At 41.1% G+C, this 23,277-nt stretch overlaps 5 protein-coding genes across 5 annotated transcripts in view; 3 read left to right on the top strand and 2 right to left on the bottom strand.

Annotated features, from left to right (window-relative positions):
• Positions 1–1,909: 1,909 nt before the first annotated feature.
• Positions 1,910–6,086, top strand: LOC129742511 (uncharacterized). The gene is made up of 3 exons (XM_055734413.1): positions 1,910–2,786; positions 3,363–5,875; positions 5,991–6,086. The coding sequence occupies exons 1-3, from the start codon at positions 1,910–1,912 to the stop codon at positions 6,084–6,086; spliced, it is 3,486 nt and encodes a 1,161-aa protein (XP_055590388.1).
• On the top strand, positions 5,929–8,422 carry LOC129746678 (uncharacterized). The gene is made up of 2 exons (XM_055740527.1): positions 5,929–8,165; positions 8,225–8,422. The coding sequence occupies exon 1, from the start codon at positions 6,272–6,274 to the stop codon at positions 7,814–7,816; it is 1,545 nt and encodes a 514-aa protein (XP_055596502.1). The 5' UTR covers positions 5,929–6,271; the 3' UTR covers positions 7,817–8,165; positions 8,225–8,422.
• A 4,654-nt stretch (positions 8,423–13,076) lies between these two features.
• Positions 13,077–23,277, top strand: part of LOC129749731 (uncharacterized) — a 47,334-nt gene continuing 37,133 nt past the window's right edge. Inside the window, exon 1 of the mRNA XM_055744786.1 lies at positions 13,077–13,289. The gene's annotated coding sequence lies outside the window, so the exon portion shown is untranslated. The remainder of the gene's footprint in view (positions 13,290–23,277) is intronic.
• On the bottom strand, positions 15,682–17,337 carry LOC129742510 (uncharacterized). Its single transcript, XM_055734412.1, has one exon. It carries the CDS (start codon positions 17,335–17,337, stop codon positions 15,682–15,684), a length of 1,656 nt encoding a protein of 551 aa, XP_055590387.1.
• Positions 17,676–20,279, bottom strand: LOC129742509 (uncharacterized). Its single transcript, XM_055734411.1, has one exon. It carries the CDS (start codon positions 20,277–20,279, stop codon positions 17,676–17,678), a length of 2,604 nt encoding a protein of 867 aa, XP_055590386.1.

The following is a 23,277-nucleotide window of genomic DNA, read 5'->3' as shown; positions in this document are numbered from 1 at the left end:
ACTTTCGCTGGGCAGAGTTTACCTACTCACATCGAGTTAAATAGAGTGCTTTATGCTGTTAAGCAATACATTTATCCTGTCCGCCAGTGTGGTAACTGCTGGCGCTTGGGACATGACAAAAACGGATGCAAGAGTGCTAAACGCTGCAATCAGTGCTTGGAGCAAGTGGGCGGCGAAGATCATGCGTGTGAAAATAGTGAGCCACAGTGCGTTAACTGTTTAGGCTCCCATCGGGCCAATGATCACAAGCTATGTCCGAAAATAATTCAAAAAAAGAAAACCGATAAAGAGCGGCGTGACACTTTTTCACAAGGACGTGTCGATTGGTTTTGTGGAACAAATTCAAATGATTCATCAAACTCACTACCTATCATCTCTCAACCAACAACAATATCCACCGTGGCAGTAGCTTGCCAAACAAATAATGTTGACAAGAATGGATCTAATCCTTCCAGCAAACGTCGTTATAATGTCGATTCGGACGATGAGCTTCCCCAACTTGAAGTTAACATTTCTGACGGGGTTTGCGATTCGATCCGATCGACGATTGAATCTACTGAGGTCATCGATATCGTTGCAGATGCTCTGGAAGTTCCTGAGGAAGATATTGAAACTCGACAAAAAATCCAACAAATGGTTTTGGAGAGAATTTCAGATGTTGTTAGTGATAAAATGAAAGGCTATTTTGCTAATCTCAGATTATGAAAAGACCACACCAAGCACTTTAACAACCACCGTTCCTCTGCAATGTCTACAATGGAATTGTAGAGGGATAAATAGTAAACGCTCATCCTTAACCCAGCTCATAAATACACATAATATCAATATTTCGCTTTTGAGTGAAACACATCTCGACAGTCACACAAACTTTAATCTACCGCAGCACACCATGTTTCGTAAAGATCACAGACGAAACTCGATGGGCGTAGCCATCGCGATTCGTTCAGAACTAAATCCCGTAGCATTTCCTATTGCACTGCCAGCGGATATTCAAGCCGTTGCCTGCCAGATCAAATACATCTCCGGGTTGATCACTATTGTATCTGTGTACATACACCCGCAAGCCAACATATCGCAGACTCAGTTTGAAAATTTTTTATCAACCGTTCCGAAACCGTGCATCATTGGAGGAGACTTTAACGCAAAACATCACCTATGGGGAAGCGAGCATGGAAACATACGTGGAGACCGTCTTCATCAAGCCATCGAAACATCTCATCTCGTCATTCTCAACAACGGTCAGCCAACTAGGTTTGATGTAAACCGGTCGTGGGGCGCTGTTGGAAACTGGTTGCACTGGAGTTTGGCGGCGACGCTTCATCGGTGTTGCGGATTCTTCAGCGTCGCGACATATGAGATTTTGACGTCTCTTCAAGACATTTCACATCCGGTTGTAAACTAGATTAGAAGCTAGAGTTCCTGAAATTAGAAAGCCTAAAATTATTATTATCCTTCCACAAAGTTATACTTACCTTCAAGTTATACTTACCTTCAAGTTATACTTACTCCTAGTTATACTTACCTCCAAGTTGTTGTGCTAAGATAGCTACTCGTAGCTTATTTATCCGGGACTGAACCAGCAAATATTCCGCGAGCAGTATACCAGGTTTGACTCATACTTACCACATGTAAACGTAGAGATTTATTCGTAATTCTAATCTATAGCCACTGGAAAGTTCGGATAAAACCGTTAGGAGAAAACCCGTTTCGGTAGTTGAAAAGAACAAGCGATATAAGCGCACTAAATTTGTAAGTGTTAAATAGTACTTTCTGCTTAAACCTACTTTACTTAAAATAACCTTAAAATAAATTGCAGCTTGAAGCTGTCGTTGACAAGCTATCTAGATTGGTGAACCTTTTTTTCAATACCGGAACATTCTTCAAGAAATTTATTTTCGACACCGCGAGAATGGCAGCTGTTGACAAAAACGCGCCTTCGCCTGCGACAGATACCGAAGGAACATCTAGCTGTGTAGCTTGCGATAAGCCGGACGGCGCTGGGAACCTTGTCCAGTGTGACCAATGCGACGATTGGTGGCATCAATCTTGCGCTGGTGTCACGGGGTCCATCAAAAGCAAGCCGTGGACTTGCCGTAAGTGTGTTCCAGCTCCTAGTATCGCGAGTAGCACCACCACAACCAGTTCACACAAACGCATTCAACTAAAACTAGAGAAGCTGGCTGAAAAGCGCGCTCTAGAGCAAAAAGCTCTAAAGGTTAAACTGGATGCAATCCATGCCGAACAGCAGATGGTTGATGAGAAGTACAAACTTCTCCAAGCAGCTGTCGAAGATCCGGAAGAAAACGGCAGCCATCGAAGTCGGGTAACTAAAAGAAGCAGTCTTCAACGAACCGTTGATTGGCTCGACCAAATCTCAGAGCCCGAGAACGACGTGTGCGATGTCATTGGGCTCGAATCCGAAATCAGTCCTACGATTCCACAACATCCACCAAATTCTTTTGCCACTCTTCCACCCGTCCGAGCAGCAGGAATGCATTCCGGAACCACGCCCAAACTAAATCCAACCAACAAAAGCGGAAGGGGAGGACATTCGAGGAAATTGATATCAACATCGAATGCTGACGTGCAACACATCGAGCAGCTGCAGAAAAAACGCGCCGGTTTAAAACAGCATCCGAACGCTGGGTTACCATCTGCCTTTCCTCTCCCGGAGTTCAGAGCAGATCAACAGGAAAATTATTTTGTCCCCAACGTCATCATCGAAGACGGAGAAACCGAACAGCCTTCCCCTCCGACCAAGTATACCTCCAACCAACACCAACAAGGTAAGCCCGTTCCATCTACTGATTTGAATTGCCAACCAATGTCTCCCATAACAAATATAGACCATTATGAGTCCCTGATAAGCCAATTTGGACACATGTCGCCAAGTGAATCAAATATAGCCCAATTTATGACTGACTATAAACCCACTCCCTCTCAACTTGCTGCTCGCCAGACCATGAATCGTGACCTCCCTACCTTCACTGGGAACCCGGCAGAATGGCCTATGTTTATAAGCATTTTCACAACCACAACATTGGCCTGTGGTTTCAATAAAGCCGAAAATCTTTTACGCCTTCAGCGATGCTTAAAAGGCGCAGCTCTTGACTCGGTCCGGAGTCGCCTTATGATGCCGAATTCCGTTCCGAGTATTATTGATACACTCCGAAGCTTTTATGGAAGGCCTGAGTTATTAATTAACGATATGCTAGCCAAAATTCGTTCTATTCCCCCACCTAAAAATGAGAAACTTGAATCGTTAATTGAATTCGGCATTATCGTCCAGGGTTTTTGTGATCACCTCAAAGCTGCGAATCAAGAGAATCACCTGTCAAATCCGTCACTACTTTCTGAATTAGTACAACGTTTACCTGATAATTACAAGATGCAGTGGGCGGATTATAGTGTAGTGAAAAGTGATGTTGATTTGCATGATTTTGGAGAATTTATGAATAAATTGATTACCTCCGCCAGTCGTGTTACCTTGTACACGGGACCAACCGGTAGATCGGAAGATCGTAGCAAACCGAAGCGCGGTTTGCTTCATGCGCACGTGGACGTCCGTCAAACAACTAGCCGAGTTCTGACATGCGTTGCATGTGATGGGGATCATCGTCTCAAGGATTGTGCGGAATTTGCATCGTTCAACATAAACAACCGTTGGCAGCTGGTACTCAAAGAAGGACTTTGCAGGAACTGTCTTAATTTCCATGGTCGTCGTTCCTGTCGAGTGCGTGGTCAATGTGATGTGAACGGTTGCCAGCAGCGACATCATCCTCTTCTACATTCCCCTCGAACCCCTCCTCCTTCTAGTGATGCTTCGAATAATTTTGTAAACCATCATACCGTTACGTCAGCTGAAAATCACTCACATCGGAGTTCGACCTCATCTCATCTTTTCCGTATTTTGCCGATCACGGTGTATGGAAGCGGAAACCGAAAGCTAGATACTTATGCCTTTTTGGATGAGGGCTCATCTCTTACACTCATGGAAGAGGCGTTAGCTCATGAGCTTGGAATCCAAGGTGATCCTCAAGTTCTCTGCTTAAAATGGACTGGAAACGTGACCCGAACCGAACGCAGTTCACAAAAAATTGAATTAAAAATATCCGGCATTAATCTTGCTAAATATCAATTACAAGATACCAGAACGGTAAAAGCTTTGACACTTCCGCAACAGTCATTGCAATTTGATTCACTGTCAACAATGTTCCACCATCTACAAGGTCTACCAATCTCAAGCTATACTCATGCAGTGCCCCGAATTTTAATTGGAGTTAATAATATCCGGTTGACAGTTCCTCTTCGAGTTAAAGAAGGCAAGCTCAACGAACCAGTTGCTACCAAGACACGCCTTGGTTGGTGTGTTTATGGGGGAACAGTCGATGTAATAGAAAAATCAACAGTGAATCTTCATACATGCGTGTGCATAACCGATCGAACACTCCATGATACGGTAAAAGATTACTTCGCATTAGAAGATACTGGTATTGCGGCTTCAAAAATGTTAGAATCGGCAGATGATATCAGAGCAAATAAGATTCTGGAAGAATCAACTATTCGCGTTGGCCAACGTTTTCAGACCGGTCTACTATGGAAATACGATCCTGACCTAATTGAGTTTCCGGACAGTTTTCCTATGGCCATGAAACGATTCGAATGTCTCGAAAGAAAGCTGGAAAAAAACCTGAAAATAAAACAAACAATTGAACAACAAATTAAAGATTATGTAGCAAAAGGATACGCTCGTCGAGCTACTACAGATGAACTTGAAAATAGCGATCCTCGGAAAGTATGGTACTTACCGTTGGGTGTAGTAGTGAATCCCAAGAAACCGGGAAAAGTACGTATGGTTTGGGATGCATCTGCCATGGTAAAAGGAGTGTCGTTAAATACAATGTTGTTAAAGGGACCTGATCAGCTCGTTGCATTACCAAGAGTTCTTTTTCGATTTCGCCAGTTCGCTATTGCAGTAACGGGCGATATAGCAGAAATGTATCACCAGATTCTTATCCGCCCCCAAGATCAACAATCTCAACGATTTCTTTGGCGATCAGTCCCGAACAAAAATCTAGAAGTTTTCGTTATGCAGGTAGCGACGTTTGGATCCACTTGTTCTCCTGCATCCGCCCAATACGTCAAAAACCGGAATGCCATGGAGTTTTCTGAGAAATATCCCCGAGCTGCAGAAGAGATTATAGATGGTCACTATGTAGATGACTATATGGGAAGCTTCGCCAGTAAAGAAGAAGCCAAAAAAGTTGCTGTTGAAATACGTGATGTTCATGCTCATGGTGGATTCAAAATACGAGACTGGAAGTCAAACTGCCCCGAAGTTATCGATGTACTGGAGAAACAAACAATCAGCAATCCGTCGTGCATTGGGATCAACTCGACAAGTAGCGAGAAGGTGTTAGGCATGCAATGGTTCTCCGGAGAAGATCTCCTAGCCTACAGCACCTCTTTTCAACAAGATTTGCAGAAGCTTATCACTAGCAAAAATAGACCTACAAAGCGTCAAGTTCTCAAATTTCTGATGAGTGTGTTTGATCCTCTGGGGCTTTTAGCAGCGTTCGTGGTGCAAGGGAAAGTGTTGTTGCAAGACATCTGGCGTGCTGGGACCAAATGGGATGAAGAAATCGACGACCAAGGTTATGCGAAGTGGATACGATGGACTGACCTCTTCAAAGTGATAGCGGACCTAAGAATCCCCAGGTGTTATTATCCCGGTGCAACAGCTCAACAGTACAAGTATTTAGAACTCCACGTATTTGCTGATGCAAGCGAAGACGCTTATGCTGCAGTTGCCTTCTTCCGTATTCCTGTTTCCGACGAATCTTTCCAGTGCTCCTTGGTTGCGGCTAAGACAAAAGTAGCCCCTCTGAAACACTGCTCCATCCCTCGTTTAGAACTGCAGGCGGCCGTTCTCGCAACACGTTTAGCAACATTCATCAAAGAGGGGCATACTTTGACAATACACAAAACAGTCTTCTGGTCAGATTCAAGCACAGTTTTGGCATGGATACGCTCCGATCATCGGCGTTATAAACAGTTTGTTGCCTGTCGTGTTTCTGAGGTCTTAACAACAACTACGATCTCTGACTGGCGGTGGATATCGACGAAACTAAACGTAGCAGATCTAGCGACAAAATGGGGTCAAGGAGGCCAACTGAATACAAACAGCTCATGGTTTCAGGGTCCCGAGTTCTTGAAATTAGGTGAAAAGTATTGGCCTAGACCAAAATCAATCTTAGCTACCAACGAAGAGATGAAACTTTGTGGAATACATCATGGTATTACTGTTCCGGTACCGGTGATTGACCCTTCACGTTTTTCACGGTGGACTAGGATGGTAAGAGTGACGGCGTACGTTTTACGGTACTTTAACAACGTTCAAAAGAAAAGATCAAAGCTGAATAGTTCTTATCTCACTCAAGATGAATTGCAGGAGGCTGAAAATTACCTTTTTCGCATTTCACAATGGGAGGCTTTTCCAGAAGATATGTCAGTACTGCTGTCGACTACCAATGTTGGTGTAGAAAAGAACAGTCCTTTGTACAAGTTATCCCCTTACTTAGATGAGCACGGAGTGCTCAGAGTGGACGGTCGAATAGGAGCGGCTAGGAACGTTGAAGAGAGAACCAAGTTTCCAGTAATCCTGTGCAAGCAACATCGGGTTACCGATCTCCTGATCGATTACTATCATAGTAAATATCATCACGCAAACTTTGAAACTGTAGTGAACGAAATAAGACAATTTTTCTACATCCCTCAAATACGATCGCGAGCCAAGAAAATCGTAAAACATTGTCAATGGTGCAAAGTGTACAAAGCACGCCCTCAAGTTCCCAGAATGGCACCGCTTCCTGAAGCAAGATTAGCATCATTTACCCGACCCTTTAGCTATGTTGGGCTAGATCTTTTCGGACCGGTTTCTGTTAAAGTTGGTAGAAGCGCAGTGAAGCGATGGGTAGCCTTGTTCACGTGCTTAACCATACGCGCAGTACATGTGGAGGTTGTGTACGGTCTGGACACTCAATCGTGCATCATGAGTATCCGTCGGTTTGTCGCTCGTCGTGGCTCTCCGCTAGAATTTCATTCAGATAACGGCACAAACTTTCGAGGTGCAGATAACATACTACAGAATCAGATACGTAACATTCAAGAAGGACTGGCGTCAACGTTCACAAATACCGTAACGAAGTGGATTTTTATTCCTCCTGGAACCCCGCACATGGGAGGCTCCTGGGAGCGTATGGTGCGCTCGGTAAAAACAGCGATGTACTCAAGTATTGAAGCCGGACGGAAGTTGACCGACGAAGCTCTATTGACCCTGCTGGTTGAAGCCGAAAGCATAGTAAACTCAAGACCACTGACGTATCTTCCGTTGGAGGCTCCAGAGAGTGAAGCTCTTACTCCAAATCACCTTTTGCTTGGTAGCTCTAGCGGCATAAAACAACCTGGAATAGAACCGGTGGATGAAAGATTGGCGCTCAAGAACTCCTGGTATCAAATTCAACATCAAGCTGATATCTTCTGGCGTCGTTGGACTCGTGAATATCTTCCGGAACTGACTCGCCGAACAAAATGGCTGGGAGAATCGCGTCCAGTTATTGAAGGAGATTTGGTCATAATCGTAGACGATGGAAAAAGAAATGGTTGGATACGGGGTAAAGTCATAAAGGTCATATCCGGGCAAGACGGGCGAGTTAGAAGGGCTTTGATTCATACTCATAAAGGGATCTCTAAACAATCAGTCTCAAAGTTGGCAATTCTAGATGTGGCTCCAGAGAGTAACACAGGATCTGCTTGACCTGTGTTACGGGGGGGAGGCTGTTGGAAACTGGTTGCACTGGAGTTTGGCGGCGACGCTTCATCGGTGTTGCGGATTCTTCAGCGTCGCGACATATGAGATTTTGACGTCTCTTCAAGACATTTCACATCCGGTTGTAAACTAGATTAGAAGCTAGAGTTCCTGAAATTAGAAAGCCTAAAATTATTATTATCCTTCCACAAAGTTATACTTACCTTCAAGTTATACTTACCTTCAAGTTATACTTACTCCTAGTTATACTTACCTCCAAGTTGTTGTGCTAAGATAGCTACTCGTAGCTTATTTATCCGGGACTGAACCAGCAAATATTCCGCGAGCAGTATACCAGGTTTGACTCATACTTACCACATGTAAACGTAGAGATTTATTCGTAATTCTAATCTATAGCCACTGGAAAGTTCGGATAAAACCGTTAGGAGAAAACCCGTTTCGGTAGTTGAAAAGAACAAGCGATATAAGCGCACTAAATTTGTAAGTGTTAAATAGTACTTTCTGCTTAAACCTACTTTACTTAAAATAACCTTAAAATAAATTGCAGCTTGAAGCTGTCGTTGACAAGCTATCTAGATTGGTGAACCTTTTTTTCAATACCGGAACAGGCGCAATTGATATCACGCTGGTTTCTTCGAGCCTTAGTTTGTGCTTCGACTGGGAGGTTTTGGATTCACCAAATGGAAGCGATCATTTTCCGATAGTTTTTCATTCGAGTACTACATGCGCGATGAAATTCTACTCTGGAATTAATGTTCGAAAAATCGACTGGGAACGTTTTGCCGGAAGCCTCGAGGAATCATTCGTCGAAAATGGAGAACCGGATAGCTTTGATGTCTTCTTTCAGCTGATTTGGCAAGCACTGCGCAGGTCCTGCCCATCAGTAAACTCGAACCACACCCGCCGAATACCGCAACCCTATTGGGACGAAGAGCTAACAGAAGCGAAGAAAGCCACCAGAGTTGCTTTCCGCGCTTGGAAACGGGAACTGTCAACCGAAGCTTACGAAGGGTACGCTAATACAGAACGAAGGTTCAGAAATTTGGTACGCGAGAAGAAGAGGAAAAGTTGGCAACATTTTTGTGATAGCTGTGATAGTTCTACGTCCCTCACAACCTTATGGAGGATGGCCAGAAGGTTCAAAGGACGCGGAGAGCCATCAAAAAACATCAGAATTTCGGACAATTTGGCCAACGATGTTTTGGACAAGTTGGCTCCCTCATCTGCCAAAAATCCACCCCCGGTTTTTCTACAATGTTCGTGTTGCTCTCAAACTGGTTTTCCATTCTCAGTATCGGATATTCAAGCTGTTTTGAAAACCGGTAAAGATTCGGCTCCTGGTTTGGATGGTGTTCCATATTCCGTCATAAATCGTCTCCCATGGGCGGCGCTTAGTCAGTTGCGAAAAATCTATTGCCAAATTTTTGCTTCAGGAAGAATTCCGGAAAGCTGGAAAACCTATAAAATTGTACCGATTCCTAAAAGTGGCCATGATCCGATTTCTCCTTCTGCTGTCCGTCCAATCGCGTTAGCTTCATGTTTTCGCAAAGTGTATGAACTCATAATCAAAGATCGACTAGAACATTTCATCGAAAACAACAACCTGTTCCCTTCAGCTATCAACGGTTTTAGGAAAGGACGAGGAACAATGGATGCGTTGTTTCCACTGATTAACGAAGCTTCCTTGGCTTTGAAAAGAAGAGAGCATGTGGTGATATGTAGCCTCGATATCAAAGCCGCCTACGACAACGTGGAAATTAATGTTCTGGTCCGCGAATTACGCTCATTAACAGTCCCTGAATGTCTAGTAAAAAGTATCTTCCATCTGTTTGAAGAAAGGAATTTGTGCATTTCGAGTGGATTAGATTCAATATCTAGGACAACGTGGAAAGGCCTTCCTCAGGGATCTCCACTAAGTCCGTTATGCTTTAATGTTGTGATCAGTGGATTGATCAACAGTGTCCCTCCTGATGTGATAACCGTAAATTACGCCGATGACACAACAATTGCTGTAAGAGGAACCTCACTGGAGCATAGTTGCGAATCTCTCCAAAGGGCAGTGGATACAGTTGTGGAAAATATTTTCGACCTTGGGTTAGAACTTTCGCCGACGAAATGTAAGTGCCTCCTGATCTCGACACAACAATGCGATAATCCTCCAGAAATAAATATCGGCGGTTGCACTTTGGAATACGTCAGATCCCTGAGGTTACTCGGCATGTACCTCACACGAAATCTGTCGTGGTCGTGTCATATTAGAGAGGTACAGAAACGTACAGCTCCGTATCTTAACTTTTTACGAAGCATATCGGGCCAGTTATGGGGAGCACATCCAGCAGCATTGTTAGTTATTTTTAAGTCATGTGTGAGATCAATATTGGAATACGGTTCCATATTTATGACGGAGTTATCACAAAAAGAAGCCATTATTTTGGATAGACTACAATGGGCAGGAATTCGAATCTGTTTGGGCTCCACAAAAACCACCCACACAGGTTCACTCGAAGTGATGGCTGGTATTATTCCGCTGCAACAAAGAAGAGAACTTGCGGTTATGCGTTTTGTAAATAAAAGAGCGTCACTCCTTTCTTGGCATCGACAATATTCCAGACCGATCTTGGACGGTGGCTTAGTGGCTACGGGAATACACCGCGCAACAAGAATGCTTAACGAATTCATTCCACTTGAACAGCCTCTAAATAATCTCCCATGCTACATGTTCAACCGTGAAGTTGTAAGAACAAAAATATCCATTGATCTCACTGTTAAACGGTTATGTTTAGAACACCAGAACTCATCGGCAGCTGATTTGGTGTCAAACTATCTCTTGGAAGTGTATGCCAACGCGAAAATCTTGGCAACTGACGGGTCGAAAGATATACAAGGCACAGGTTATGCTGTGGTAAATAACTTTGGAACACCTGCAGAAGGGATCAAACTCGACAGTAAAGCATCCGTTTATATGGCAGAGCTTCTGGCAATCAGGCATGCTGCGAAAATGATCGTAAGTCTTCCTGTTGCTCAGTATATTATCCTATCCGATAGTTTGAGTTGTCTCACGAGCCTGCAAAAAATCAACATCAATCAAAAATATCCCGTTGCTTGGTACGATATAAAAGAATCCATTCTTGAAGGTCAAAGAATGGGGTACGAAATCCATCTGATATGGGTTCCGTCTCACAGAGGTATTCCAATGAACGAGTTGGCAGATCAAGAGGCGAAAAGTGCGTGCATCAATGGTGGTACAGCAGATTATATTTTAACATCATTCGACATCCAGTTTCCGATTCGGCGTACAACAATGCACAAATGGCAAGCAAAATGGAATTCAGGAACTAAAGGACGTTTCTGTCACAGCATCATCTCTAACGTTTCGCTCCAACCATGGTTTAGTAGCTTGGATCTCAACCGCAGACAAATTGTAATCCTTTCCAAATTAATATCAAATCATTCACGACTCCCTGCTCATCTCACTAGGAATGGTATCCTATTGGATGCTTCGTGTAGTTGTGGCGAATCCATCGCAGATCCTGATCACATTATCTTCGCATGCAGCAGATTTGAAAATCTTCGTAGACCTATTTGGCGAATTTTAATGAAAAAAGGAATTCCACCCGATATTCATTTGATACTAAAAAAGAAAGACATTGAATTATATAAAACGATAGCTAATTTTGTAATTGAATGTGAAATAGACATGTAAGTAGAACAGTAATCAACACTTGGCCGGTTATGTTATAGAGGTAAAGCCAATAAAAAATTAAAAAAAAAAAAAAAAAAAAAAAAAAGAATTTACATTTTAAATTCATTTTTATTTACAAAATTAACACTAACACTGGTTCACTATAATTGAATAATCCGGTCCTAATTTTGGCCTGAGGGCATTCTTCTAGGGCCGCTCAATAGACTTCCGGATGCAGCTCCGGTTGCTAACTTTAGTCATTCAACTGGTGATTACCGCTGAAGATCGGGCCGAAGATAATCAGACCGCTGGATTTGGGGCGGAATCTGCCGTGGTCCTGTAATGCAAGAGTTAATATAAAATCCTAAACATTCACTTTTTGTTTAATGGATTAACACTCACTTACCATTCTCCATCCTGAATCCTCCTGAAGCTATCTCTGATTCACTAGTTTTGATTTTCAACACAACCGGACAAACTTTATTCGAAATTCGGTTCTTGCTCAATCCAAAATATCTTCTAAGTTTAAAATTTTAATTCAAAGAAATTATTCCTTTCTGTTGAAAACAATTTTCTTTGGTTGAAAGAAAATTTACTTTGTTTTAAACGAAATGTGCAATTGAACAAATTTCTTTTGAATCAAAGAATTTGTTTAAAATCAAAGTCCAAAATTATTCAGTTCGAAAAATTAATTCTTTCTTTCAAAAATTATTCATTTGAATCAGAACGATAATTCATTGATTCAAAGAAAACAGGAGTTTGATTCTAAAAACTGAATGTTTTAAATCAAAGTCAGTTTTGTTTTGTATCAAAATCCAAGTTTTCTCTGCGTGTACGCATTATTAATAATCTGCCATACCGCAGTCATTTTGCTTACAGTTCAGCACCACCAGCAATACCAAAAATAACATTATTCCTGTCAGAGGCCTGTATATTTTGCATGTATGTGTTTCATTTATTTTAGCATTACAAATAGTACTCGCTCTGCAATATATCATTCAATTGTATTAATCATCAATATTCAACGCGTACCAGAAGCATTTTAGATTTTAGTTCGCCCTTGAATAAGTACTTGGACTACATCTTAACATTTGAAATAGATCGATTTCATGTTAACTTTAATAATTTTTCAGTGAAAAGCTCCTGGATTGTTTATTACACAGACTGAAGAAATAAACATTCTGCAACTTTTCTTTTACCTATACAATTCAGGTTTCGCGGCTTATCGTGTCTATTTGGGTGAACGAGTGTCTTTCCAATGCGTTTTCAAAGTATCGTGTAGAGATGTCAGTTTTGCTTTTTTCGTGGAGAATGGGTGCCAGAAAGAACTTTTTTCCCATTCAATTTCATTTAATGAAAATTATAGTTCAACAGTTGACGAGTTACTCGTCAAAAGATTCTCAAGGAATGTTCAAAAAATTAAAATCTGTTATTTAAAAAAAATCAATTAGCTTGTCATTTTTATTTCAAATGCTCAGAATTTCTAACTTAATTGAAATAAATTTACTTGAAAAGAATTTAAATTATTTTCTGCTCCAAACATTTTTGGCAACATTGGAAATATGGCTGACTTGAAAGAAGTTTACCATTCGCTACAAACCCGTGAAAAAATATAATTTCCACTATCTAGAGTGAAAATTTTTGGAGAAAATTGGTGCAAACTTCGAAACGGTCGAGTAAGTTAATCAGATTCGGACGAATTCGTAGTAAACGTGAGCTTCGTAATGCTTTAGAGGACTTCTTTTTCTACCATTTCGCATCTGCGACCTTGCTGAACATGTAAGTAAACATCTCGAGATTCCCAAATAGGTTACATAGGGTTTGTGCCACAATGACCTCAGTTTTTAAGGAAGAAAATGTTAACATGATGGTTCTTGTGAACACTTAAGCAGTGCGCTAAGTTGAAAAGAACTGAAATCGCAACTACATCTACGTGTGACATTAATTGCCCAATATGATCTTGTTTTACATAAATGAGATTTTCATCAGGCGAACCATTTTACAAATTGATCGAAAACAGAAAAATAATCTATCAATCAGAACGATGAACTATGTAAAACGAATGCTTAACACATTTTATAAATTCATCTATGCTGCGTAAAGCTAAAATAACTCCAAAAATCAGATAAAGTTGCAAAAAAAGGGATGCTGCGCAAAACTCAGAAAAATATTACTTCCTATTTTTAGTCAGAGATGATCTCTATGTTTTTCGAAAGTTCTTTTTTTTTTTCTAAAAAAGTGATAATAACTAAAGTTAACACTTGAGGAAAAAATCACAACTAAGTAAATTGTAGGAAAAATGTTTTGTGTATTGTAATTTTATTTAAGCAAAGGCCTTCGAAGTCAGGTCAATGGGATTTTAACAACTGCTTGAGCTGATCAGAAGACCTGTGTCGAAAGATTTTCGTATGTAAATAACTCAATAATTACTATTACAGAAAAAGGAATAAAAAAAACATTCAAATGGATTTTATGTCAAGGATTTCAAGATATATTCAGTCTAAACAGAACTTCGACTTTTTATTTAAGACTATCTCAGCCGAGCAACAGCTCTACGTTAACCGTTGTTAACCAAATGTTGGACACAACCTTACCAGACCAGACCAGCAGACTTCCCATCGGAAGCACGGATTTTTCAAAAAAAAAAAAAAAAGAAATGTAATCAGCGATCCCCTTATAGGATGGCGAGATAACGAAATTATTAAAAAAAAAGTTAATCCTTCGTTTCGCAATGTAATAACCTTGCAACAATAATATTTGGGGAAAATAAAAAAAAATATTTACACATTATTTTCAAATGTTTAAAAAAGACAACTTAAATTATTAAATTAACCCTTTCATAAAGTTATTTAACTATAAATGAACCTGTAGGAATTTAAAATGAAACCGGGAAAAACGGAAGAACCTGAAATTTTAAATTCAAACCGGTTAACTGGCCTGCCTTCGACCAGACCGAACTGAGCGCCATTAGAAAATTTAAAAACAACTAAAACTAAATCTCGAGTTATTCATATCTTAGATCGCAAAACCGAATACAAATGATTAAAATGAATTCCTTGAATTATAAACTATTGATTCTAGCTCATTAACATCAAAGATTCTGTTTCTAGTTGAAAATATTTGCACATGAAGTTCAAGTGTCTCGAAAAAATGCTGATGGCGTTCAGCTCGGTCTGGTCGAATCCCGACCAACTATAGAGGAAATGTCGGGATTTTATTTTCATGAGTAAAATGCAGGAAAAATTCAAGAAATATTTAAATAAGGTAGTGCCGATAACCATTTTTTGTGACGTCACAAAAACGATTGTATCGAAAATTTATAAGAGAATGGCAGGAATAAAAAAAAACACGTTTTAGTACAAAAATGGATTCCAACTTCATTTTGATTGTGTTATAAGGCCTGTTTCGGTGGACTATGAACGGAAAATACTTCCCAACGATACTTGGACTGGAAATTCGCGGATATTCCGAATTAAAACGCGGAGAACTACGACTCGAAAATACAACACGTTTTTATTTGTCGATCGGAAGTACAGTAATGCAAATTTTTTCACTTGGGTTTTTTTCTCTCCTTTTTTGGTTGGTACCGCCGATGCACGAGGGGCTACTCGATACTCGAACATTCTCCCCGCCTTGAGGCTCCGGCCTCAATCCACCGGGAGGACACACAGTTTGTGGATCGGCCGTTCGTAGATGACACCTCCTCGACGCAGCTTCACCACTCGCACGGCTCCTGATGAATCTGGCAAAATCTCTTCTACTCGGGCGAGCTCCCATTGTGCCGGGGGCGTATTATCGTTCTTGATCAGGACAAGTTGGCCTACGTTGATGTTCGGTTTTTCCGCACGCCACTTCGTTCTTGGTTGAAGACTCACCAAATATTCGTTCTTCCATCGGTCCCACACCTTGGTGGTTTTCGCTTGCAGTTGTTGCCACGTGTCGAGACGGTTGATGGGAACATGCTTCAGGGAAGGCTCTGGTATAAGGTTCATCGGTTGGCCAATCAAGAAGTGACCTGGCGTTAAAGCTTCGAAGCAGTCAGGGTTGCTTGACAATGCGCAGAGTGGCCTCGAGTTGAGACAAGCCTCGATTTGGCAGAGTATTGTGGTGAAGTCTTCAAAGGTAAGAGGCTCGTTACCTAGTTCGGCTACCAGGTGGGATTTTACGCTTTTCACCGCGGCTTCCCAAATCCCTCCCATATGTGGGGCGGATGGCGGGTTAAAGACCATTTGATTCCGATGTTTGAAAGGAATTTTGAGACGTCTTTCGAGTTGGATTGTAGATGGTCCAAGAATTCACGCAATGCGCGATCCGCACCGACGAAATTGGTGCCTTGGTCTGAACATATTTCCACTGGATAACCACGCCGTGAAATGAATCGTTTTAGGGTGCTTAGAAAAGTATTGGTAGACAGATCACTTGCTCCTTCGACGTGCACAGCTCTTGTTGATAGACAAACAAAGACGGCGATATATCCTTTCGTGATCTTAACACCTCTCACACATAGTGCCTTCAATTTGATTGGTCCGGCGTAATCTACTCCGACGTGTGAGAATGGGCGGGTGGCCAGAACTCTTGACGGTGGAAGATTGCCCATTAATTGATTGGCAGTTTTTCCCTTAAGACGAACACATCGAATACAACCCTGGACGATACGACGAACGACGGTTTGGCAACCCACTATCCAATATTTCTGATACGCAACGGAGGTTAATAGAGTTGGACCAGCATGTAAGTTACGTAAATGTAATTCACGGACCAGTAGTTCAGTACCACGATGGTTTTGGGGCAAGATTATTGGGTGTTTAACGTCATAGGGTTGATTGGAATGTTGTAGTCTTCCACCGACGCGCATTGTTCCAAATTTGTCCAGAAAGGGATAAAGAGGGGCAAGGATATGTTTTGGTTTAATCGACTTACCCTTTCGTAGGCGTTTAATTTCTGGACCGAATACGTCATTTTGGATTGCCCGGCACAATTGGGAAGTAGCTGCTTGTAGCTCAACAGGTGTCAACTCCCCGCCGTGTCGCTCGTCCTTGGATACGGAGTGGTGAGCCCAACGATTCATGTACGCCAATGTTCGAACAATCAACGTAAAACTAGAACGCCTTTCCAGTAGTTCCTCCTCGACGTCGTAATTATCTCGGTGATGTATCGCAACAAGATGCAGTGATTTCACTGGTTTTGCCTCCGGCAAATCTCCTTCGAGGGTCGGTGGTGCGCTCAGCACCCAGCTCGCCGAGTCCTCGCTTAGCCACTGCGGTCCCCTGAACCACAGAGGATGATCGATGAATTCAGCAGGACTTAAACCACGAGAAAGGCAATCCGCCGGATTGTCCTTGCTTTTCACGTGGTTCCAACAGCTCCTCGGTAGAGTTTCAAGTATAGCCGACGTTCGATTGGCCACGAACGTGTTCCATTTGCGAGGATGCGCAGAAAGCCAATTCAGTACGATAGTAGAATCGGTCCACGCCCAGGTTTCGGGTTCAGGGTACGCCAGAGCAGTTGTTACCTTTGCCATAAGCTCGGCAAGTAACAGTGCTCCATTCAGCTCCAACCTCGGCAACGAAATTTGTTTGATGGGAGCGACACGAGATTTCGCCGCCATCAGAGTAACTCTGGCATGGCCTGCAGCATCCAGAACCCTGAGGTAGACAACAGCTGCATACGCCTGCTCGGATGCGTCGGAGAATCCATGAAGTTGCACTTTATCACACATTTCGCCGGTGTATCGTGGGATGCGGATCTTCTCTAGTTGGTTGAGATTGTTCTTCACTTCTTTCCACTCGTTCGCAATGGCCATTGGTAACTCATCGTCCCAAGACATATCATACAACCATAACTGCTGATACAGAATCTTAATTTTTATCATCACTGGTCCCAACCACCCAAATGGATCAAAGAGTCTGGATGAATCGGAAATCATTTGTCTTTTGGTGTTCACTTCACTTGGTGGGAGAGTAACTTTAAATCCAAATTCGTCCTGTACTGGAAACCACTGTAGTCCCAAAGCTTTCACTGATTCTGTATCTTCAGTTATTTTCACTGTAACTGGTTGATTTTCACTTTCACTATTTTCACTAATGAGTCTTTCATTATTTGAGGCCCACTTGCGTAACTCAAATCCACTTGTTTTCAAAATCTCAACCAACTGCCGCTTGAGAATCAACGATCGTCTGGATGCACCAAAATTTGGCGATACATTTTGGTGACATCCGCGCTAAAGGCCACCTTGTAGGTCCGAAATCGCAAGAGAACCGAAAACAGGTCGGCATTGTTGTTCGGTCCCGCCATGAGTCGATCATTCAGGGAGACGCCTGACGCAGTAGCGCATGAGGCGTCGAAGACGACCCTGAGCTTGGTAGTCGTGCTGTCCTCTTTCATGACGGCGTGGTGCGGCAAGTAGTAACACTTCGCAGAGTCCTTCATTACTTCGTCGTTAGGCACCAGCTCCATATGCCCGAGCTCCAGATATTCACTCATAAAACCAGAATAGAGTCGTTTGAATTCGGGTTGGACCACAAAACGCCGTTCCATGGCAACCAATCGCTTCTTGGCAGCCGTCAATGATTCGCCAAGATAAGGCTTCGAATCGTCGAAGGGCAATCGAACGATGAAGCGCCCAGTTTCGTCTCTTTGTAAGGTCGTACGGAAGTGCTCTGTAACCGCTATTTCCGAAGGAGTCAGCTGGTGGACTTTGTTAATTTCCTCTTGCTCCCAAAACTTTTGTAAGGCTTGGTTCAAATCCATTTCCGTATACAAGTTCACGATTGCGTGGCTGCTGGTTATGATTTCCGCCTGATCATATCGTCCAGCAACAATCCATCCAAAGATAGTTTTTTGGGCCACCGTTTGGCCGCTTTCGTCCTTGACTTGGCCACTTTCGAGGAGGGCAAGAAAGACGTCCGTTCCCAATACAATGTCGATCTTCGATGGTTGGCTAAACGACGGATCCGCTAAGTCGTTCAACTTTCCCAAAAACGACAAATTACGATTATAAAAACGTTGAGCCGGCAGAGTAGAGGTCAATTTGCCGAGAATGTAAGCCTTGGTTTTGATAAGCACAACCTCGTTGAATCTCGAAGATATTTCCAGCGCCACCATGCCACGGGTAGTACCAGCACTACTTTGCCCGATTCCGCAAACACTCACTTTTCCGTTGCTCCGTGGGAGTGCCAACTTTCGCACTAATTCTTCGGTAACCATTGATGCCTGCGATCCAGAATCGATAAGCACTCTTGCACTAGCAAATGTTCCGTCAGACTTTCGCACTTTAACTACAGCAGTCGGCAACAGTGACACTGATTGTTTCACAATAGGTAGATCAGTCGTTAATGAAGCAATCGTTTCCTTTTTCTCCTCCGATGCACAGGGTTTCTGGGAACCGCTTTCATTACTGCCGGTGATGTTCTGGGGATTTGAATCAGCCGGGCACAGTAACGTGTGATGGCGCTGGTTGCACTTCGACGTACGACACACGGATTTCGATGAACAGGTTTTAGCCGAGTGGGACGACCGCAAACAGTTGTAGCAGAGACGAGCTTGTTTGGCGAGATTCCTTCTTTCTTCTACACTCAGGCTTTTGAACTCATCACACTGGTATACGTTATGTTCCTTAGAACATTTCGCGCACTTTTTATCTGATACTTCTGTATGCATGGTACGAATCTTCTTCTCGTTCAGGTTTTCTTTTTTATTCACTTCACTAACACTTTTCTTCGAAAACGCCGAACAGGTTTCTAACACTTCACACCTTTGCTGGAGGAACTGTAGCAATTCCTCGAAAGTTGGATTCTCATTTTCTACCACTTCCTGGGACCAACTAGCTCTAGTGTCCTTGTCCAACTTTTCCAGCGTCAAATAAATCAACCAGGGATCCCGCGACTGGTATTCCTCTCCGAGTGCATCAAGTTGCTGCACCAGCTCATCCGAAGTAGTCACCAATTTGCTCAAAGCTTGCAAATTACTAACTGAGACGGTTGGTTGCTCCATAAACTCACGAACAAGTGCAAATACTGTGTAGCGCTTCTTGTCATAATGATTGCACAGCGCTAACCAGGCATGTTGGTAGTTTACACTCGAAATTGTGTATTTGTTAACCATTCGTTTCGCATCACCATCCAAGTACGAAAACAGATATTGCATTTTCAACGAATCGGTTAAATCTCTTCGATCGTGAATCGTCGACACAAACAAATCCTTGAATGTCATCCATCCCTTACGATCACCACGAAAAATCGGCACATTTATGGCTGGGAGACGAACATTGAATCGAGGTGCACCACTCGATACCTGATCACTTTGTTCACAATCTTCCGGAGGAATAGCACTATTTGAAACTCGAGCAGCCAAATTCGCAAAAGCGTGGTTGGATGTCGCTTGATCTATCACCAATTGTTGCTGCGTTTTTATCAGCAAATGTAATGCTTCTCTCCAATCTTCCGTCACTACTAACGATTTCTGGCTATCTGCCGGTTCCAATTCTTCGAGATAACATTCGAACAAATCTTTCGTTTTGTAAAAATCTCCGAAGAATTCTTCCCGCACATTTAACACAGACAATACAGCTTCCGGATCTTTCTGATTCTGTTCAATTTCACTTTGGGTATCGCGGAAACTTCCAGCAAGCACTTTGAGCTGGTCCAGTCGATCCCTAACCTCACTTTGGGAAGGTCTCCTCTGATTGAGGTTTTTCGCGACTAGAAGCTCTCCTTTCACTTGAGCCAAGAAGGCGTTTCTTCTGGCGACCAATTTCTGTAAGTCCGTCATTATCCGGCTCGTGTAGGACCAATGTTTCGGTGGACTATGAACGGAAAATACTTCCCAACGATACTTGGACTGGAAATTCGCGGATATTCCGAATTAAAACGCGGAGAACTACGACTCGAAAATACAACACGTTTTTATTTGTCGATCGGAAGTACAGTAATGCAAATTTTTTCACTTAGGTTTTTTTCTCTCCTTTTTTGGTTGGTACCGCCGATGCACGAGGGGCTACTCGATACTCGAACAAGGCCTTTATTTGATTATGTTATGAAGTTTGTTGGCCCTTTGAAGATTGCATTATGTATTTTCTCCTATTATTGTTATGAATGCAATGTCAGTTTGTAAGTAAAACGTGCAAAACTGAAGAAAAGTTTGGCTTTAAAAAGATCTAGCTGGTAGTTATTAAGTGTTCAACTGATTGTCATGGTTTTTATCCAACCGGTGAAGTTCACCTGAATTAAGCTGAATAAAAAAGTACAATTCACCTAGAAAAAAAGATGAATTCAAAAAAGGTTAAACTTACCTCGTAGCGAGGTGAAGTTGACCTGGATTGAGCTTAACAAAACGGTACACCCGTTTATTGAGGTTAAGCAGCTGCAGGGCTAGAAGTTGGTCACTTTTTAGTAACTTTCTCACTTTTTTCAGGCTGGTCACTCAGAAGTTACTTTTTTTGAAATTTGGTCCCTAAAGTCACTATTTTTTATATAATTTCCTTACAACTGAGCTTATTTTTTTGAACTTTTTCTACTCATTATTAAAAACGTTATATTGTTTCACGACAAGCGGTAGGTATTTATTAGTTTATTATTAGGTTATTCGTTTATTATTTATTTGACGGGTTCCTTTTCTTTCCTTTCGAGTCCTGTGGGAATTCACGCGACTTTAATTTAGAGAATGACTCAGATTCAGTAAGGAAGATTATTGTTTTGTTTTGCTTTGATATATCGCTTACACTTAAACATAACATGGATGACAATTGGAATTTAAACAAAAATAGTTTTTCGCCTAAAAAATATTTAGTTTTTGTTTAATTGTGACACTTTACCAACGTTTTCGCATTTGTGTCAAGAAAAAATATTTCCTAAAGTGACACTATTACAACATGTTTAACCAGGATTTGAAGTGTTATAATTTTTAAAGCTTGAATTTGTTAAAAATAATTCTCAACTTAATTTTAAAAAAATCAATCAAAATCTGTACAGTGCACTCACATGACAGGAAACATTCCATGCTTTCAATGCTCTTGATTGTATCAAATGGAAGGTAAACTTGTGATTGTATCAAATGGAAGGTAAACTTGTGAAAAGTGACTCAATTGAATCGAAAGTATCAGATATTTCATTTCTAAGTTCTCTTATTTTAAGACATTTTCGAATCATTTGAAAGATTGGTAGATATACAAATATACATAGATTTCAAACTCTTTTTGAAGTTTTCGATAATTTTCAGTATTTTTGTACCTTTTTAGAGGTTTACTGATATATTTTCTACAATATTCGAAAAGGTGTTTCTTGGATGGATACAATATTTCTGAAGTATTTCTTGGATCTGTTAATTTTTTGAAGAAATTGTAGTGTTAAATCATTTATGAATATTTGTTAAAAATTCCTTCCTTCTTGAACATCATTTTTTTTATAGTAAATCTTTCTAATGATTGATATGTGAATCATGCAATAAAGTCTGCAGTGAATTTCTTAGGAAATGTTCCATTTTTGTAAGTAAATTCTCTTTGAGTTAGTTTTAAATTTGAAAAACTATATTCTACCTTGAAGATAAGTCTCGTCAAATTATTTAGCCTTTTTGTGTTATTATCATCTAAGTCAATTTTTTCGCTAAGCTTCTTTGAGTCATTGTCAATCTTCTGTCAACATTTTGTCCTTTATTTTTTTTCAAACCTCTATCATTGTTTTGTCACTTTTTCATAAGGACCTCCCAATTTTTAATTTCATAACTCTTTCATGAATTGAAATTTCTATAAATGTAAATTTTAACTCAATTTCAAGTATATTCTTTAAACTTTTCGTTAAACATGTGCTGGTTTTTTATTTGCATTTGTAGATCTCTCACACATAACATTTTTGTTGAAAATTTTGATTCCTGAAAATTTATTTCGAATTGTTAACTTTTTTCAATATAATTTAAGACTTTTTCAACTGTTTTAGTGACATTGAAAAAATGATGGTGTATACATCATAGAATGAATTTCCAAAATTTGTGGGTTGTTTTTTCAAAGAAAATGGATAAACTCGAAGTTCTTGTCGGGCTTAGTTGTCCTAGTCTTTACAGTACGATCTTTTGGTTCCCTCCCATTGTTTCTTTAGAACTTTACGATTCTGCTGTCACTATTCTTAAATTATCTAAGCTCATTTAAAATGTTCCTTTTTTGTCCGAAATATTGCTTTTCTACAAGTGAGGCCAAGAGCCTCCCAAAAAACGTTTTCCAATTAACAGAATTACCTTTAAAGTGTTTTGTTTAAGTTTTTAATGACATTTTTTAGTTACTTTTCGTCTTGATCTGGTCACTAATTTTACCCTAATTTCACTTCAAAGTAACTATTTTGCCCTACTTTTTTATCGCATGGTCGCTTCTAGCCCTGCAGCTGTTTTGTCATTCAGGAACAAGTTTTGCTTCGTGCCCAATATGAGAAAATCGGAATAGAATGGTAAGTGTTTTCTTAGATATCATTTAGTTGTTCGAGGTGTATTCCACGTCATCCTCCAGATATCATTCCGGAAAAGCCGGACCTGACCGGTTTAGTCGAAAGTAGAAGGGCATGCAGAGGGATTCAGTGGCCATGTTGGCTCGGAAGAACGCGAAGACGAATTGCCACGAGCCTGGCGAAGAAATGCCTCAACAAAAAAAGTCTATCTATCTCAAACAATTATAAATTTTTGAATACTTATATTTTGTTTTTGTTTTATTTTAATTGAAGAAACCAACTTAACCATCTAGCATCAGGGGTGTCATTTGCTCACACAATGAGCTCAATGTGCATTTTTT

Source organism: Uranotaenia lowii, chromosome 2, assembly GCF_029784155.1.
Source record: "Uranotaenia lowii strain MFRU-FL chromosome 2, ASM2978415v1, whole genome shotgun sequence".
In the NCBI taxonomy this organism is placed as follows: Eukaryota; Metazoa; Arthropoda; class Insecta; order Diptera; family Culicidae; genus Uranotaenia; species Uranotaenia lowii.
The sequence above is the reverse complement of the archived record's forward strand: the minus strand, read 5'-3'. Positions and strand labels throughout refer to the sequence as shown.